Source organism: Zeugodacus cucurbitae, chromosome 2, assembly GCF_028554725.1.
Source record: "Zeugodacus cucurbitae isolate PBARC_wt_2022May chromosome 2, idZeuCucr1.2, whole genome shotgun sequence".
Classification (NCBI taxonomy): domain Eukaryota; kingdom Metazoa; phylum Arthropoda; class Insecta; order Diptera; family Tephritidae; genus Zeugodacus; species Zeugodacus cucurbitae.
The window spans coordinates 3,602,208-3,622,749 of NC_071667.1; the positions used below are offsets into that span (position 1 = coordinate 3,602,208).

Here is a 20,542-nt window from a genome sequence, read left to right on the forward strand (position 1 = left end):
ACCTTTACGCGGGTTAGCAACTTAACTCACCTGCACGTCGTTGTTGCAGCGACGAAATTGATTGCTAAATACCGAACGTGCTGGCGCTTGCGAAGCTAACAATACACAAAATACAAACAACAACAACAAAGTGCATGTAAAGCCAATCGATGTGCGAATAGCATGACGACAAGTGACTAAGTTCCTAGAAAACTTGAGAAATGGCGTAAAAAAGTAATCAAAATTCGAGAAGGTGAAGTTTTGAGTGGCGTACTGCTTAACACAAGCTTCTCATGTACGTCTTATGTGTGTTGTCAAATACACGTAATGGCTGTGTGTGTATGAGTAAACATGCTCGTGTCAATGTGCATGCATTTGTGTGTGTTTGCCAGTGAAGTTGTGGCAAGTGTGGCAGACGAGCGCAAGCAGATTTTTCGGCAAGAAAGGAATAAGTTGTGAGTAGTAACGCTCCTCAGGAGTTGACATCACGACAAGAAAATTAAATCGCACCATAACGGCAGCGCGCCAGATTTATTTATAAGCGTTTGCTGTCACAAACAGTTGCCGATTGCAGCGCATGGCTTACAAGTGTTTATGTGTGTGTGTGTAAGCATTTTATCACAAATGTTTGCCTCTCAATTCAATCGAGCACTCTGCGGCGACATAACATGCTGCTGCGCTTGCTTCCGCCATTGTCTTGCTTGCACTTACACTGCCTCCCCCCACCTTCGTTGTTGCAACGTGTTGAAAGCAAATTTCGTGATTCGGTTGCCCGCAGTATGTACGTGTATATGTGTCCTACGAATGCACGTGCTCAGCGCTGTCGATACCAGCGGTTGTTTGCGGAAACTTGCCTCACGCAATCACTTGGGTGACTGTATGTGTGCTCTGCTCACATGCCACTGCATATAGACATCATACCATCGAAATTGCATTTATCTGTGTGCCTGCATTGTCCCGACTGAGTATATGTGTGTGTGCTTTCATGCAGCACTTGTAAGGTGGCTGCAACAATACCCGGACCTGTGTAGGGCACTTTACTATAAAAAAGCTTTCCCGGCAACTGTCTGACCGTGACACAGCGCACAAGTATATGCGCTGTTTGGAAGTTTTCATTATAGTGTATTAACATTTATTTTTTTATTTTTTTTTATTGGACACACTCATTTGTATTTGCTTTGTGTCGATTCATACGATGTGCCAGTTTCAGCACTTTTTACCAGTTTCAAGTGCAGTCCAATGCTGGATTGCCGCAACTCATCATAACCGCCTTTCAACATTCGAGTATTTACTATGCAATCATGAATACCAATTTTTTCTACCTCTCACTTCTTCGTTGCTAAATTTAACATACACATACAAATACGCTAATAAATGCGCGTTAATGTTTATACATACTACATAAGTAAGATATGCTCTGATATACATGTGAGATACTCGTGTGTACTCCCAGCCATATTTTCCTACTCTCCTCTTTTTCTATCACACCCTTACCCACCCTCTCTTTAGCATTCATATATGCTTTTCTGGAATAATATTAACACATCAACCGAAATGTCCCATTTTATAAGAAAGTCATCTCTCATTTGCACTTTTATTTGCCACATTTCAATTTTGGCTTCTGCAGCGAAAGCTTGGAATATTTATAATCAAAATCAAGTCTCTTCTAATGTCAATGTAACCTCTGATTACCGCAATTCGATCTTTGAACTATAAATTTTTTCCCGCATTTTTACAAAGATATATAACAATTCGTATTATACTAAAATTAACACAGTGGTTTCAAACTCCCTTTTGAAGTACAGCACGCGTCAGATTTTACCACACCGAAGAATCAAACCAACTCTGATATACATATGGGCATTTCCGCCAGAAGGTCCCCACCACAGACGAAATATTAAACATTATTAGAATTACAAAGTTTTTGCATATTTTCGTAGGAAAATATTTAAATTTATTATTATTTTTATTAAATTAATTTTAAATTAATTCATAACCAATTACGAGATATACGACAGCCAAGTCGCATAGGATTTTTCTACTGCATTTGTTTTTTCGTCAAAATTGTTAAAGGAACATATCATGTATTAATTTTTGCTTTGTATAAAACCTTTATAAGGGTACAAAGAGCAAAATAAAATGCATAAGGAAGCATGCGATTGCAAATAACCGTAAGTTTTTGCTCTCTTATTATCCTAAATTTTAATGTCCCGTGCGACATCAAAAAACAACACTTGTTCCCACATCATTGCAAATATTTATAAGCAGCAAGCTCGCCAAATTTTGGGTATAAACAGTAAATTTTTATACAATTAAAATAAAAAAAATTTTGTTAAAAAATCAGAAGATTTGTGGTTTTGGTAACCACTTAGAATTTAAAAATTAAGAAATCCTTTAGTTGCTTTTCTAAAATATTTATTTTTTTTTATTTTTTTGAGGCAACTGCTCTCAGTTTAAAATCAAATTGATATTATCAAGCCTGGTTGATTTTATAAAATAATTAAAATACTCTTCACTGCTCCCACAGTTTTAAAAGGAAAGTCTAGCAGATAACGAAATCCAAAAATTTGTATACCCGTGGACAGCATTTTCTGAAAAAAAACTGTATTTCACATTCATAATACTATTTTCATTTCATACTATAGAATTTTTGTTGTGTTTTTCGTTGGATGTTGGTCCAAATAAATAAATAAATACATTTACTATTTTTTTAAGCAATTTTATTGGACTTGTTGTTAAATAAGTTCGTATTATAACAACAAAATCAACATAAATATTATGATGGAAAAAAATGTCCCGTGCGAATGTGGTTAATATTTAATTAAAAAAAAACTATAAATTTTTTTTGGGTGAAATTCATACCAATTTTAAAGGCATCCTTTCACTACGCTCTACAATCAAAAACATTTGAATATTGCCACAAAATTCGCTGAAATCGCCGGTTGAATCGTTGGCCCCAAAAACGACTTCCAGTTTTTGTCCAGTGCGAATGCTTTGGTTTTTTGCAATTATCTTGAAAATGAAAACCGTTCCAAAATCAACCTTTACACTAAATATAGAGCTAATGAAGGGCTTTTAAAATATTCTACTGTCAAAATTAAAAAAACATTTGAGTTCATATTTTTTTTAGTTGAAAGGTGTACGATTGTCATGTTCGACATGGCGGAAATGCCCATATGTATAAATAAATGATAAATCATTGAAAATCTATGCGCCATATTTTCAAACATACCTCACGGTGACTTGAGTATATTGAATATGGTTTCAATTTCGTTCGTCGTTACCGTTGTGAGAGTGTCTGTGCGTACATTCTCACTTTTACAATAATGCTCTCAATGCTAACAAGCAGACAAATTGGAAAAGTTTCCGAAACAGTAGTTCCAAATTATAAAATTTGTGTCCATGCAAACAATAAAAAAGCAAATAGGTGAAGATGAAGTCGAAAAGCAAAAGGTGAATTTTGCCACAAACGCAGTTGCAACTGCAATTTTCACACTTTTTGCTGACAATTTTGTCACTATTTCGGATATTTCAGAACAACAACAACAACAGCACGTTGACAATAAAAACAAAACATGAAAACAATGCAGCAAACGAAATGAATTTAATAACAACAACTATAATGCGGTAGCAAAAACAAAAGGAAAACACAGCAAACACAAATAAAAGTTGTGCTACAAAGACAAATAGTAAACAGCAATAAAACGCCCGGAAAACAAGCGAGCAAATAAACGGAGCAGGCAGAGGAATGTAAACGAGCTTAATATCGACGCCGGAAGGACAGGTGTGCGGGCGGCAGCAGCGGAGACAGTGTCAGCACAAAGAAGCTGGGTGGGGGCAGAGGTCAGCAGAGTGGATAGCCGAGACGACAAGTGCGGAAGCTGTGCAATGAAACCGGTTGCAATAAAAAGCAAATGAAATGAGAAAATTCATTGCATCGAAAAATGCCGTTACTTGTTTTCCTTTGCACACACTCAGCTGGATATTTGTTGTTGTTTGTACAAAAAAAGAAATAAATCAGCAACATCGTTGTGCACATGCAATTCATGGCGAATCGCTGCTAAAGCCCCATCTCTGTGCTCTTCAAACAACTTTACAGAAGCACACACACACACACATACACACGCTGCTCAACAAAATTTAACAACAAATTTACTTGTTTCCACCTTTATTTTTGCAGTCGGTTTTGTTTTTCTTTTCGTTGTAAACTAAAGTTGTCCTTTTGGCCTATCGAGTGTACTCACCGTTGGCCTGGTTGCCTGCAGTCAACAATCAGTCTGCAATGTTGTACATTACATACATATATAAATACGGTAAATAATATATGTATATGTAACTCGATGTTTGGTAGTGAATCGTTCGAAATAAATGAAAATTGAACAATTTTAAGTGAACTCCTTTTCGATCACACACATGAAATTCATGTTGTAATACTACAAAAATTTCAGTTCAAAATAATGAAATTTCGAACTCGATAATTCGACGCTTTCACCATGTTGAATTCAATTCAATCGATTTCGAGGCAATACGAAATATTCTGATTATTACAGTTTTATTGATTTCGAAGAAAATGAAGTTTTTTTAAACTTCGCTAGCGCCCTTACCCTCATCGCGCAGCCACAATTACAATTACGTCCTCGATCAATACATTTAGGATTATTTGTGACGATTATGCGGTCGGATTGATAACGAAATGAGTTTGTAAATACAACACATGTGCCGGAAAATCGCATAATAATCGAGATTAACTACAATAGACCAACCCCCGTTCGCACACAAACTTACCACACATACTGATTGCACCAACGGTGGGCCGAGAATCCTATTAGCAACAGTCGGTCTTACAAATTATGACATTCAAAGAACGTGCTATCTCTTCGCATATTCGTGTATGTGTTCGAGAAGCGTGCAGCTCGAGAATTTCATTACAGCATCGCAACGACGAGGCGCTCAATCAACGCCGCCATCAATTTCGCATTGGAAACGCTTCGAAGGGTAGAAAAGACACCAAAGCAATCAATCTATGGATGCCGACGAAAACTAATAAAGACATGCAGAATCGTCGAAAATATTATGGCTTGCACACAAAAACACTAACACATACAATCACAACCGACTGCTGGCACCTCGGAAATTCCATGAATTCTACTAGAAAAAGTACACTATTTGTGGAGTTTAACAAAAAGCAGCTAATGGAAAATCACTTTGCACAATAACAACAACAACACAGTTGTTGAAGCAGTGTATGAATGAGAGAATGCGAGTAGAGCTTGAATGCCGGCGGGAAACTGAGACAATTGACATAAAAAAAAAATTGTATTTGCGAAAAAGGGCCAGGGGAAAGACGCTACTGAAACAAATGGAAAAGCGAAAAATCTGCTGTAAGTTGCCACAAATGCGTCGCGTAACATCGACAGCTTCAAAGCGAAAGTGTTGCTAGCTGCTAACAGCTGAGGCATTGCAAATGCCTCAAGTGCCGGCTGAGCGCTGCTGAGAAGGATTTTGCTACTTCAGCGATTTGGATGCCAAGAGTTCGGATACCACAGCCGCCTGCGATACGCAGCACTCAGCAAAAACTACGCGTCACAGCAAGAGCAAGAGCAAGAACAATTTGCTACGCCAAGAGCATTATCAGCACAAGCCGATTTGTAAACAGCGCTGCACCGTCCGTCCCCAACCGTCGGTATGTATAGTATGATGTTTTCGATGGTAATTTCAAAGAGACGCAGCTAAGTCTTCACCTCTGAATGGGAAACGTGAGGAGAACCTCTGAAGACAAATCGATGGCGTACAAGCAGAAAGCAAACATTTTGGAGATAATACGAAATTGTTTGGCGACGAGACTTGAAAATCCCACAATGCAAATTGCCAGCAACGCATCGAGGCAGTGGCAAAGTTGTCAATGCTATCCAATGGCAACAAAGGGCGGCCACTGTGTCCGGATTAAAGAAAGTAAACTGTTTGTAGCAAGACGTCTGGAAGTTAGCTAACAATTTAACGGCAAGATGTGTCGGTGAATGATAAATCACTGTTATTTTTTATCAAACACGTTCTTACAATTTTCCCTTAGGCGCGAATACACAGGTGAAAATGGTATTATGGCATATTGAAGATATGAAGCTCTCTAACAAATTGGAGATGAAAAAATGTTTTCCTATCGACACTATTACTATGTTGATCTAATTCTGCTCGTTCACTTTTTGCTTTCATACCGCGAATTGCTTGCTTAATTAATTCAATCGCTTCGAATACATAATCGTTTAAAGACAACTTACAAAGTACTCATTCATCCATTTAATGAATAAGAACTACTGGAAATCATGAGTTTCCAGTGTGGCTATTGATAATACAAGATTGTGAAGTCTTAATTTTATATGTAGAGTTAGAAAATGGCTGTTTTGTTCTTTTCATTGGGGGGGGGGGATTGCTTTTATGTGGTGGGTCCCAAACCCTACGCACAACCGCGAAGCGGGTTTCGCCTTCTCACTTTAGCTCGCCTCCAAATGTCTGTTGGCTACCCAGAGGATACTTGGTCTAAGACCGGAAGTCGTGAGCTGCTTGAGCCACATGTAAAAGAATCGTTCCTGGCCACTCCCAAGTGAATGACAGTCAGAAACTTTCCTCACTTACGTGTACTTCTACATATGACTCCATCCGCCAAACTGCCAGAAGGAGGGATACGTGGCGCGCTGTTTTGGACTCGGCTATAACCGCGTAAGCGGTGTCCACGTCAGTCAAGAAGAAGAAGAAGAGTTAGAAAATGTCTGTTAGCAATTATCACTTTCTAAGTGCTTAGTTTCATCATACATATGCGATATATAGTATCTTTCACATGATGCTAATTTAATGCAGTTTGCGCCGGAATGTAGGCAGCTGCTTTTTTTCGATCTTTGATTAAATAAGTCGCGCACCGATTTGCTTATCCCTAAGTTCCATAAGTTTTTATGCAAATTGAAATTCAAAAAATAATTTAAAACTAGTGAACTAATTGGAAAAAATGAAGATTATCTCGCTTATGTTGACTTGTGCCTTTTTGAAATGCTTGTATTATTTGAATTTTATTTTCAAAATTTAGTTATTTATCGTTTTTAAATTAATTCATTAGAAATATGTAATACAAAGTTCACATTAAAAGTATTCTCTCGATAAATCCAAGTGTCTTGGGAAGTTACGAAGCTCAATTAAGTGAAAATCATTACTATGTGATGCGATATTTTATTCACGTTTAATTATGCGCTCGTATTGCAAACACGCACCCTCGCCTGAACATTACAAGTGAAACTTTCCATTAAACCATCCATCGGCTATATTACAGCCACCTTCCATGAAGCAAATAAAATATTGTATTTTTAAATAATTCTGCTGCCCATCAGCTTTGCACACTTTGGAAGCAATTTATTGTGCGTGGTACCTCCTTCCCCGTGGATTCGTTGCCTCAGCCTACTTTGCCAATTACAAACAACCCTCGGTGGTTGACCCCGGAACAGCATCCGCACACAGTCACTTGAACCAATGCCGAAATATTTGTATGGCTCAAATGTCAGGAAAACTCTATTTTTATAACGCACCCTTTTTCCACAAAATTTTCCGCAAATTTTTCCTTTCGCAGGTTTCAAATGCTTCCACCGCCTCCTTTCCACACGATGATTTTATGTTTCTATTTTATTATATTTTACCTTGAATTGTGCTCAAGGGAGTTTACGTGCATATCTGATATCCTCGATTGTACTCTTCCCCCATTGGGCTGTTGTGAAAAACCACCTTTTAGTCGTAGCATACTTTTCGGCGCAAACTAAACAAAATATAAGACTGTTTGGGTGCTTGTTATTTGCTTTCAAACACGCGCTCATACACATGGCCTCAGGGAATTTGCTACGCCGGCACACAAACACACGCACATCATCAACAATACAATATGCCCAACAATAGCAGACAAAACATTCAGCCACACTCAAGTGAAATAATATAATAGTAAAAACAAAGATTAGTTTGTTGTTTGTGTAGTGCCCTTGGTCGGCTGCAAATGCCGGTACGCATTTTGCAAATATTTAATGCACGCCCAGACAAACAGACGCCGCCGCCGCCGCTGCGTTGCGAATGTGTGCGTAAAATGAAAAGGGAAAATCGTGTAGTGGAAAACGGAAAGTGGTTAGAAAGTGTGAGGCGGTGCGAAAATCAGACAAATGGCAGACTTTCATTACATGCGGCTTTAAGCTCATCGGAGTGGTGTGCCGTGGTGGCCTGGCATTTCGCAGACACTGCGCCAGACATTGCGATTATTTTCGTTTTATTATAAGAGGAAGAGACACACTTACATACAGTAAGGTACATGCATCGCTATATATTTTTGTTATTTAAGGTATACAGTTCAACATTTCGTGCGTGTGTTCACAGTGAGTCTGCAAAAAAATATTTTTCGTACAACACAAGGTGAAGTTGAGAGTTTTTTTACATTCGTTAAAGTGTAAATAATATATCAAATAAATATAAACAATCTACTTCTACGACAACGTTAAAAAGATAGCATGTAAAACCAACAACAAGCTTATCCTGTTGAATTTAGTAAATAAATTGTATGCGCATTATCTTTATTTAATTGTATTAACTGTTTGTAGGATATGTCACTCTCCAGGTTTAGGGATATTAAAGTTAAGTATTAAGGAGGTTTGTTTTCATTGGGGAGATTTTTTTATGTGGTGGGTCCCAAGCCCTACGCACAACCGCACAAGCGGGCTTCGCCTTCTCACTTTAGCTCGCCTCCAAACGGATGTCTGTTAGCTACCCAGGGGATACTTGGTCTAAAACCGGAAGTCGTGAGCTGCTTGAGTCATATGCAAAAGAATCGTTCCTGGCCACTCCCAAGTGAATGGCAATCAGAAACTTTCCTCACTTGCGTGAACTTCTACATATGACCCCATCCCCCATTCATGTTGTACGGATGGAAGAAAACACTCCAGCTCTGAAAGTATTCGATGCAGTACCCGCTGGAGGAAGCCGCGGAAGAGGACGACCTCCACTCCGGTGGAAAGACCAAGTGCAAAGTGACCTGGCTTGGTGTTTCCAGTTGGCGCCAAAAAGCAAAAAGGAGGAATGAGTGGCGCGCTCTGGTGGATTCGGCTATAATCGCTTAAAGCGGTTCCTACGCCAAATATATATATATATATATATTAAGGAGGTTATCCCATGTACTGGACTTCAAAAAATCGATTATTATTTTTTTCATAAATTGCTTTATTAACATGCCTATGATTTTTCAAAATTCAAAATTTCAAAATTCGAAACCATTTTCGAGATACAGCAGTTAGAAAAAGGAGCTGTTCGAAGCGCTGTCTTGGCTGCTGGAAATATTAAACGCGTTTTACTCAAAACCGTGTTTTTCAAAATTTCCTCCATCGTATCTCAAAGACGGGTTGACCGAATTTTTAGCGTACACTCAGCGCATGTAACAATGGACTATTATGAAACAAAAATTCCTTCAAAAATTTTAAAACAAAAAAAGACGCAAAATTCACAATTTTTTTTCAAATGTATACCAAAAGTCAAAAATTGGTATATTCTTTTGGTAATAGTTGATTCCATTCATTTAAGCGTACAGTCAAAATGCCGCTATTTTTATACTCTCGCAACAAAGTTGCTACGAGAGTATTATAGTTTTGTCCACATAACGGTTGGTTGTAAGTCCTAAAACTAAACGAGTTAGATATAGGGTTATATATATCAAAATGATCAGGGTGACGAGAAAAGTTCAAATCCTGATGTCTGTCTGTCCGTCCGTCTGTGCGTCCGTCCGTGCAAGCTGTAACTTGAGTAAAAATTGAGATATCTTAATGAAACTTGGAAGACGTATTTCTTGGCACCATAAAAAGGTTAAGTTCGAAAATGGGCGTAATCGGACCACTGCTACGCCCACAAAATGGCGAAAACCGAAAACACATAAAGTGCCATAACTAAGCCATAAATAAAGCTATGGAAATAAAATTTGGTAATTTTTTGGGGAAGTGGGCGTGGTCCCGCCCCCAAATCGGTTATTTGTATATATCTTGCAAACCAATTAAGCTATATAAATCAAACTTTCTGCAGTCGGTTCTCCTACGTACCCCACCATACACCATGAAAATGGTTGAAATCGGATAATAACCACGCCCACCTCCCATACAAAAATTAGGTTGAAAATTACTAAAAGTGGGTTATCTCACTAACGAAAAACGTCAGAAACACTAAATTTCACATAAGAAATGATAGATGGAAGCTGCACTCAGATTTTTTACAAAATGGAAAATGAGCGTGGTGTCGCCCACTTCTGGGTCAAAAACCATATCTCAGGAACTACTCGAACTATTTCAATGAAACTTGGTTTGTAATAGTTATAGTTGTCCTTACATCCAAATGATATGTTGTGAAAATTGGCCAAATCGCTTCACAACCGCGCCAACTTCCTATATTCCAGAACTTTGAAGACGATCTGAATCGTTTGCTTTACAATATATAAAGTAAGCACTAGTGAAGATATCGATATCACAAATACTACCTTTATAGTGTGGCAGCCCCATTCTAAAAATCGCCAAAATCGGACCAAAGGTTTTCAAGGCCCCATATATCGAACACGAGGGCCTCGGTACTTCTAACCTAATATTATGGTTTCCAACTTTCAATGGACTTTATGCACTATATATGACGAATATGTGGGTCAAATTGTGCATTATTAATATAAATAAAGTTGAATAAATAAATTGCGAGAGTATAAAATGTTCGGTTACACCCGAACTTAGCCCTTCCTTACTTGTTTTGTTTATTATTTGTGATTTTTACTTTATTTACGTTTCTTACCACAAAATTAACACGTTTTGGAATTTAATTATTTACACTTACACGCGCACACAAATTAATGTGTATTTTGAAAACGTTTATTTAAAAAATCACGTTGCACAAATAACCATTTTCACCGTTTTTCCTTATTGCATTTTTTTAACTTAATTTATATTTGCAATGCAACGCTTATTTCGTTAATGACTTTGTATGGCAAATAATGCCTGCAATTAAATAATTTCATTATTTATCGAAGAGCGCAAGCATAGTAGATATATGCACATACATATATACTAAATATTAATGAGTGTGCCAGAGTATTTGTGTGTTTGTGTGGGATATGCTGGACGATTCCAGCAGTCATTGGCCGGCGGACCGCATCGATGCTGTTGTCATTGCAGTTAATTGCATTTATTATTATCTGTGGCTGTCGTTATTTCGCCGTTATTTATTTATTTGTATTTTTATTCAATTTTTTTTCGAGAATGTGTGGACCTTTGAGTGTAGGTGTATATTCGCGTGCTTGCATTGCCGTTGTAAACGTTTAAATAACATTGTGTAAATTAATGCTGCGGCTTGGCAACAGCTGCCGCACGTTCATTCCTACGTCCGCATCGACATTGTTGCACAAAAAGGTGGTAATTGGCAATATTTTCGTTCCTTATTGCTTGATTTGTGGTTATTGCAACAGTTGCATAAAATTTTAACAACAAATGCCTTTATATTGTGTATTCCTTTGTATATATGTAACGGTTATTGTGTAACATTTGTATGCAATAGCATTGTCATTTAATTGCATTGCAATTAAAGGAGCAAAATGAAATAATAAAATAACAATTGGTGGCACTACATATAAAAAAGGAGTAAGAGAAGCCTGCGTTAATTTTCCAATTTTTAAATGCAAATTTAGCAATAATTAGTTGTTAATTGATGCCAATTTGAAATGCCGAAACAACTTCATTTCATCCTAAATGTAGGCAAATTTTTATTGCTATGTATTTTAAGTTGTCTCCACTATAACGTTCCATTAAAAAATCTGCTCAGACTTAATATCATTTGAGTTTTTGTACCAATTATGAATTTGTATTAATTCTGATATTATATAAATTTGTATACATTAATTAACTGGTTACATAGAAGTCGAGTATCGAACTAATTACTAATTGCCTAAATTTTGGCGAACTCAATAAAAACATGTAACAATGAATGTAAAACAGTGCATGAGAACTGTAATATTTTATGCCTTAATTGCAACATGTTAAATGAGTACCATTCTACTATCAAAGCTCCACACCAAATATGATTATATACATATATTCCTACTGTCATTGTAGTACATAGTACATTGAAGAGACCGTGTACACATTTTGCTGCTGTTGTTCTCAATCATTGCATACCTTTTGTGAGGAATTCCTTAAGCTCTTGCACAGTTTGCTTCGTATTTCATCTAGCCGTCTATCTCTATCTACCAGTTGCCATTAATCCCATTTAATTAGCTTTAGTCAGTTTAATTGCCATGCACTTTGTTGGAGCTGAGTGCGGTCTTTTCTCCCTTTTTTCGCAAACTGGCCAATTTCACAGCAGACATTAGGATGAATCGCAGTAAAGGATAAGGATGTGATTACGCTAACGCGCTGATTGCACACTACACTCGCTGACCAGGATTTTTTATATAGAAGTGGTATTACTCTCGTAACTAAACTGTACTAGTTTTTTGTTTTTGTTTCTGACTTTGTTCAACGAGTGTCCACAAAAGAACTGAGAATGCTGTATGCTTTGGTTGCCCCATTTTTTTTTTACCTTGAACACATTCGTCGTTTTAATTAATCAACTCGTCTCCTAATCGCGATCACTGCGGTCGTACGTTTCCTATGATTCATTTAGCGCCTGCAAGTATTATACGGGTTCGCACTCTTCCATTTATGTGCATTCGCTTGTCCGTGCCTTTGACAGTCCACCTTAACGGTTCTAACGACAAACGAATGACTGAGATTGCTATTTGATTAAAAGCACTTAACAGTCAAAGAAGAGTGCGAAAACTGTAGCGAAAGGATAAAATGTGCAGTGAGAAACAGCTGTATATATACTTGAGAAGCGTGTATATATATATGTGTGGTCTGGGTCCGAAGTGTAGCTAAATACAAGCCAGATGCAACACAAAGCAATTAAGCTGATCAATTGCGTAGCGAACAAAAAGCTCACCATTCAAAAGCTTCCGTTGGCGTGGTTGATTAATCTTTGATGAAGTTTTTACAAGCTTCATCTTTGAACTTTTTACTCGAATGCAATTGAAAAGTCTCTACCTTTGAAGTAGTGCAACGGCTTTTCCGCTTGGCAACAGCAAAAAGGTAAAGAGAAGGTAACCAAGCTCAAAAGGGAATTAGTGTTTAATTCATCAGTGAAGCTTTAATTTACGAAGCTATTCGACAACTATTCGCCAAAGAAAAGCGGCAACCAGGGATTGTTGTGATCATTAGCAACCTTGTTCTTCATAATAAATGTTTTTTTTTTGGTTTGAACCAAAGTGGACTAACTGATACTCGATTCGCATTTAGAATTTGAAAAATACTTTATTGTTGAATAAGTATTAGATATAAAGATTGCTTTCGAAGGATGTCAATTAAATGTTCAGCTTAATTATATAGCTGAAACAAGTGAATTAAGTAAATTTCGCGATTAAATCTTTAAACAAACCGTTTTGTGCTTAAGACACCGTGTGTCTGCAGTTGTGACCCCGTCTTGTGGAGTTATTGCCTAAGTACACATGTACTCGAAGTGTAAAGCACTTTTCTCATGTTTATGCAAGTTGCTAAGCAAGTGACGTGTCGGAGCTAAGGCTTTGAATTACATGCTTGTAGATGAATGCGAAAGCTTGTGTGTGTGTGTGTAAAGACAAGTACGCATATAAGCTTGTAGTAAGTGATGCTCGCTTTGTTGAAGGTGTCAGTTTGGCTTATTGGAGGGTGATGTGCACAAACTAAGCCCTACTAGTGGGAGTCCTAAGCAGTCAGGAACCCTGGCCGAGTAATACTAGCTAGGCAATCTCGGCGCTTAGTTGCAGTTTTAGTGCCAAGCAATGCTGGAAGGTGCATTGCAGTGTCTTACATGTGCACTTATATGATAATGTGTGTGTGTGTGTGTGTGTGAGGGCGCAAGGTGTGGCAAACAAAAGGAGTAGGTTCATTCATTCGCTCTGCTTGGCCATTCAATTTGTATTTACCTGGCAGCTTGGTTGGCTGTATTGTTGCTTAGCCGAGCTTCCTTTGGTGTGATTGGAGTCCCGCCGTGCTGTTTGCCTGCCAAATTTGCATAAACCTGTCCTCCATTGCCGCACGGGTACAGATATGTCATTGTTAAAGTTCGGCTGAGGCGCCGCAGGAGTGGTGGTGAGTTGTTGAATAGCCGCGTTACATAAGCAAGTCAGGTGACATTTACAAGTTCGTGCTGTTTACTACAGGCACACATAAACACACAAGAGCTTGCACTTACATACACACACACACATACTCATGCATTACCGCTTTATATAAGGCGGTTGCAAGTTGAAGAGCGTGTTCGGCTGTTCGGATGTTTTCAGCCGACTAGCGGTTGGCAGCTGTAGGAGCAGCAGCAACAACGTGCACTCCGAACAATCTGTGACAGACACTGCAAAGTTTTCGTTGGCGGTTAAAGTGAGTGTCGAGTGGTTGCCTCTCGAATTAACACAAAGCGGCAAGCATTGATGGCAGGTAAAGTGGCAGAGACCGCACAGAGATTTGTGCTTAAATCTGATGGTTGTAAATTGTAAATGTATGTGTGTGCATGTGTGGTTCAAGTAAAAGCTTTTTTACATATGCCTGTGCATGCATTTTCTGATGTATGCTCCAGTCTTTATATGGGTATGTATGTGTGCTATATGCAGTGCTGCCAGATAGTTTGAAGTGCATTCACTTGTACTAGCAATCTTGGCATATTTGAATAATGCATGTAATGCATGTCGCTTTAGACACCTATTTTCGTTTCTCACTAAAAATGGGGGACCTATAACCAGTGGCATACAACACACTATTGCCATGAGACTACATATATCAAGGAAGGAAATGCTATAAATTTTTAATATTATAAAATATTAAATTATTTAAAAAATATATGCACATACTTGTACAAATGAAAAAAATATATATACATATATGTGTAAATCAAATATCTTCCTCAGTAAAATTTGTGTTATCCTACCCACTGCTATCATGCTAACATATTGGCAAGCGCATACAAATGCCTCTGAGATTGCACTTTCCGTAGCCTTATGTGTCGGTTACAGTCAATTGCAGTTGCCACAGAAGCATGCAACAGATAACTGCATTGCAAATGTTGCGCACGGACATACATATATAAATGCATATATACTGTATATAAACACACAAGCAAAACGCCAAATTTGCAGTGTTCTATATCCGTTTCCGTTATTCGCCGAAAATTCATTTGTAATTGGAATTTCATTCGCATGCGAAGTGACTTTCGCAACTGAACTTTTCACAAAACACAATGCTTCCAATAAGTGAGCTTGTCATCAACAAAAGGATGCACCTGCAAACGGAAATGGCAATGGCAACGGAAAAGGAAACGGGAAAATAGCTGATCTATCTGTGTGTGTGACGTGTTTTAAGCAGCAAGGATATTGGTATTGCAAACTGCATAAGGCATACTGAAGACAACAACTGCTTGTTGAAAAGCCAACCGGTGCTAGGAGTATACATATATGTATGTATGTATATTCATTCATACATTCTTCCAATTCATTAAAAAAAAATGGTATCATGTTTTGGTTGGCCCTTTGAATTTACCTTTTTACATGTTCCCTTATTAGTAAGCACAGTTGCAATTTGACACTTTGTAAGGCTTTTCGTATTTTCAATGGATCTGAGGCAGAAATCCGTTGAAGCTTACGTCAAACCCCTGAATAGCGGACCCATTGACTTTTTTCGAATCAATTTTGCTATAACAATATGCAACCATTCGCTAGGGTCAGTCATACTAAAAATGCAGAAGCGATTTCTCATCACACAAACTCAACATTTCTAAACAGGCGGGAGATTTAAAGACACCATATCTCTCTATATATATATATATGCGTATTTAGAAATAAAATATTGCTGTTTAGGTGCTCTCTTTGCTCTTTAATGCGATTTTTAGTTTTGGATACTATCCGATTTCATGGAAAAAGTCGCAGCTTATCCTGATAGATAAACCTGGGAAAGACCTGACACAGCCGTCTTCATACAGACCAATCAGTCTTCTACCCTGTATTTCTAAAATATTTGAAAAGGTGTTACTATCAAAGATGTCTTCTTTCCTCCACGAAAATAATGTAATACCAGCGCATCAATTCGGGTTTCGTGCAAAACATAGCACGATAGAGCAAGTAAATAGAATAACTAACGAAATAAGAAAAGCATTTGAGCACAGAGAGTACTGTTCAGCTATATTTCTAGATGTTGCTCAGGCATTTGATAAAGTGTGGCATGAAGGCCTTTTATATAAGATTAAAAACATTCTTCCTTTAGAATTGTATAAAATATTGGAGTCTTATTTAAATAATAGACAATTTATGGTTAAAGTAGGAGACTTCATATCTGATGACCACAAGGCAGTGTTTTAGGGCCAACTCTGTACATCATATATACTGCTGATCTTCCAACAGCTAATAATGTTTTGACATCAACTTTTGCGGATGACACAGCTTTAGTGAGCCGAAACAAATGCCACATTTTAGCAACAAGAATATTAGCGGAGCACTTAAGATCTGTCGAAGAATGGCTAGCCAACTGGCGTATAAATGTAAATGAACAAAAGTGCAATCATGTTACATTTTCTTTAAGACCAAAAATGTGTCCGACAGTAAAAATGAACAATATTTTGGTGCCCCAAGCGAATGAAGTTACCAATCTTGGTATTCACCTAGATAGAAGGCTTACGTGGAGAAAACATATATCTAGTAAAACAACGCGCATGAAGATAAGAACTGCAAATTTAAATTGGCTTTTAAATAAAAACTCTAAACTTAGCCTAGACAACAAAGTGCTTTTATACAATAAAGGTCATAAAGCCGATTTGGATGTACGGCATTCAACTGTGGGGTACGACCTGTGCAACTAATATCGATATAATACAAAGGTTCCAATCAAAAATGCTTAGAACAATCACGTGCTCACCATGGTACATGCGCAATGATAATATCCATAAAGATCTTGGTATCCCTATGGTAAAGAAAGAAGTAGAGGACAGCAGATTGAAATATATATCTAAACTCCGTGATCACCCAAACCCATTGGCTAATGATTTAGTACAATCCTGTTATCAATCACGTCTAAAAAGAAGAGATATGCCTGCATACTAAAGAGCAACGTTTCACCAAAACAACTCAATCACTTGGTTGAGCTTGTCTAGTTTTAATTAGTTTTAAGATTTTATAACTTATTGTTAGGCTTTAAAGAGCAGATTCAGTAAATAAATGTATATTGAAAAAAAAAAGATGTATGTGAGTTTTAAAATATGTCATTGTATCACTGTTATAAATATAAAATTACAATTGCAAAGAAACCGTGGAATTTCAATTAAAACACAAATTGCCAAAGCGCCTATGTGTATGCAACGCATATTTTTAATGCCTTTTTCCAACTGCAATTCGTTTAATGGGATATTCATTAGTGAATTATGTACGAATCTATATGTATGTGAACACACATTCGTAGCACCTGCCGCGCCTAATTGTGTTGGCGGCCATAAATTCACTTGATTATAAAATAATTTCACAAATAAACATAAATACTCATTTTAATTGAGTTAATTGCATTTGTTGCTTCTCTGGATGTGTATGTGTGTTCGTAGAAAAATGCAAACATACAAATATTCATGAACAAATATATAATTACATATGTATGCATGTATTTTAATTTCACTATGGAATTGTCTGAACAAACCATTATATAAGCGAGATTAAATCGCATTTATGTTATATGGAAAGCATCTTTGTACTAAATTTGTCTAAATTACGCGGTATAGCCTCTAAAATGTGCAAATTTCCAGTGGTGAGGAAAATTCAAACATTAAAGAGATCATTCCATTGGAAACTTTAGAGGGTCTTACAGGAACCGCTGTCCACTAAGTTAAACCCCAGCGACAGGTGGAAAGAGTTTTGCTTCTGAAATGACACATTTTTTGCAGAAGTTTCCGCTGTGAAACCGTTATATTCACAGTTAAAATGTGCGGCATGTTTGTGTGTCTCACAAGTATTTTGTTTGGTGAAAAACGAATCTCAGCCATGATGACATTTGCTGTTGGTGACAGCAACGCTACGCTATGGTTACTACATAGGTGGCATAATAATATATTTTTTGTATTTACATCTCCACCTTTTTGGTTAATAGTTCTATTTAAAATGTCCCCTGCTTTCACATTCTCCACAGCCGTAAGTGCAGATTTTTTTTTTGGTTTTTTTTTTTTACTTTCAAATGTGCGTTCATGAGCATGCGTCACGTGTGTGTGTTGAGTTTTTTGTTTTTATTTTTGCGCACTTGCACTCACATTAATCTCATTAAGCCATTTAACCCTTAATTAATTAAGCAGTAATTAACAGGCGACACTTAATTGCGGCTGATGCTGTGTGTTGCCACATTGTTGAAAGTTCACGTACACTCATGTAATTACTCCGAAAAATGCGTTTGCTCATAAATTGCGCAATCAAAGTGCAGTTTAAAGCATTTTTTTTAATTTGCGAAATGCAATTGATAAGCAGTCGTTGTTGTTTTTTTATTCTCATATAATTAACGAAATAATTATTTGTGATTTACACATAATTGTCAATTAAAATGACTTCAACCTTTTTCCGGATCGAGTCTTTAAAATTTCAAATTCCATCATGGAACCGTGATTCTTTTGTGATTCTGAAGATGTAATTTTCTAACGATCGATTTCACCGAAGACTATATCTAATGAACCAATTATGGCCACTGCATCGGCCAAAAAGTGCTTATAGGTTAGTTTGTTCATCAGCGCCAAATGTGAATAGCTTGCCGCACGAATTTTACAACGGTAGGGCTTTGTTGTGCCATCGGACACCAGATAGACACCAAACTCCCCCTTTGGTGATTCCACAGCTGTATAAGTTTCACCCGGTGGCACTGCAAATCCTTGTGTATAATATTTGAAATGATGTATTAGCTCTTCCATGCCTCTCTTCATCATTCTCCTCCTCGGTGGACAGACTTTATGATCGTCTGCTTTGATTTCACCGTCCGGCAACTGATTGAGACATTGATTGATTATGTTGCACGCTTCGCGCATCTCACGTATCCGACACAAATAACGATCATAACAGTCACCATTAACGCCAACCGGTACATCGAACTCGATTTCCGGATATGCATCATACGGCTGTGTCTTGCGCAGATCCCACTTTACGCCTGTCGCACGCAAGACCGCACCGGAACAACCATAATTCATGGCCTCATGCGCCGTTATACGTCCAATGCCGATGTTACGCATCCGCCAAATACGATTATCTGTGACGAGATCTTCAAATTCATCAATACGATGCCGGAATCGACAAATAAAGTCGAAGAGATCATCACAAAATCCAAGTGGCAGATCAAAAGCCACACCACCCGGTCGTATGTAGGCGGCATGCATGCGCGCACCTGAGACGCGCTCACAAAACTCATATAACTTCTCACGTTCTTCGAACATCCAGAAGAGTGGTGTAATGCCGCCGCAATCTAGCACAGCAGTGGCGCAAGCGACTGTATGATTAGTCAAACGCATGATCTCCGAAAACATTGTGCGTATGTATTGCGCACGTTTCGGTACTTTAAGGCCTAATAGCTTCTCGATCGCGAGGCAATAGCAGAGTTCGTTCGACATACACGACACATAGTCCAGACGATCGAAGTAAGGCAAAGCCTGCATGTACATTTTATGCTCAATCAGCTTCTCGGTGCCGCGATGCAACAGGCCAATATGTGGATCGGCAGATAAAACTGTCTCATTATCAAGTTGCAAAACCATACGTAAGACACCATGTGCAGCCGGATGAGCCGGGCCGAAGTTAATAAACTTAGTGCGAAAGGAGCGCTCTATTTGTGAAGGTATTTTCCCGGTCCAACGGTCGAAGCGTGGTGTATCTTCACCACCGATAACGCAACCCTCAAATTGTTTCATAAATTCTGGATCTGGATACCAGTGTTTAGACTCCCTCCTTTCAGGCTTTGGCGACTTGTTGGCCTCCTTCTCAGCCTCCTTCTCAGCCTTTGCTGTGCAAGTTAAGCGTCGCGGTTCTATGTCGTAAAATGTATACGATGAAGTCTTTGACTAATTCTATGTATGTATGTAAATATGTATATATTTTCTTTCTTGTTAACTTCACTTACGTTTGTGTTGTGAGAAGAGAGTAGCCACAGCCATCCTAGCCAGAGAAGATTTGAATGCATCGCCAAGGTCAGGTTTTATCAACAACCGATTGGTCAAGATCTGTTTCGAGTATTCCTTAACGCGAGAGAGTTGTTTTGAGTTGCGTAATTTGAGTAGAAGAATCTGCAAAATATTATTCCAAGCGCTCGGCATTTTCGCTTATTGATTGTATCCAAAAAATATCTGAGTTTTTTCTTCACAGCAAATTTCCGTTTGAAAAGTGGGTTGCCAAATTTTTAAATTCCGAAGAGATTGCCTATTTTATAAACAATACGTACAGTACTTTTTACAGATTTCATTTGCTTTTATTTGT

The 20,542-nt window shown here is 37.9% G+C and overlaps 2 protein-coding genes across 5 annotated transcripts in view; one reads left to right on the plus strand and one right to left on the minus strand.

Moving 5' to 3' along the window:
• Positions 1-20,542, plus strand: part of LOC105208452 (furin-like protease 1) — a 307,454-nt gene that overhangs the window by 253,381 nt on the left and 33,531 nt on the right. The gene's annotated exons all lie outside the window — the stretch shown is intronic.
• Positions 18,563-20,487, minus strand: LOC105221574 (NADH-ubiquinone oxidoreductase 49 kDa subunit). Its single transcript, XM_011198641.3, has 2 exons — positions 20,190-20,487; positions 18,563-20,096 (listed from the first exon to the last, which is right to left on the minus strand). Exons 1-2 carry the CDS (start codon positions 20,380-20,382, stop codon positions 18,724-18,726), a joined length of 1,566 nt encoding a protein of 521 aa, XP_011196943.2. The 5' UTR covers positions 20,383-20,487; the 3' UTR covers positions 18,563-18,723.

Bases quoted from the DNA above. Each gene is read 5' to 3' on its own strand.
- LOC105221574 (XM_011198641.3), bottom strand. From the start codon at position 20,382: ATGCCGAGCGCTTGGAATAATATTTTGCAGATTCTTCTACTCAAATTA. The intron at 20,097-20,189 runs GTAAGTGAAGTT...TTTACGACATAG, and splicing joins TCTCTTCTCACAACACAAAC to AACCGCGACGCTTAACTTGC.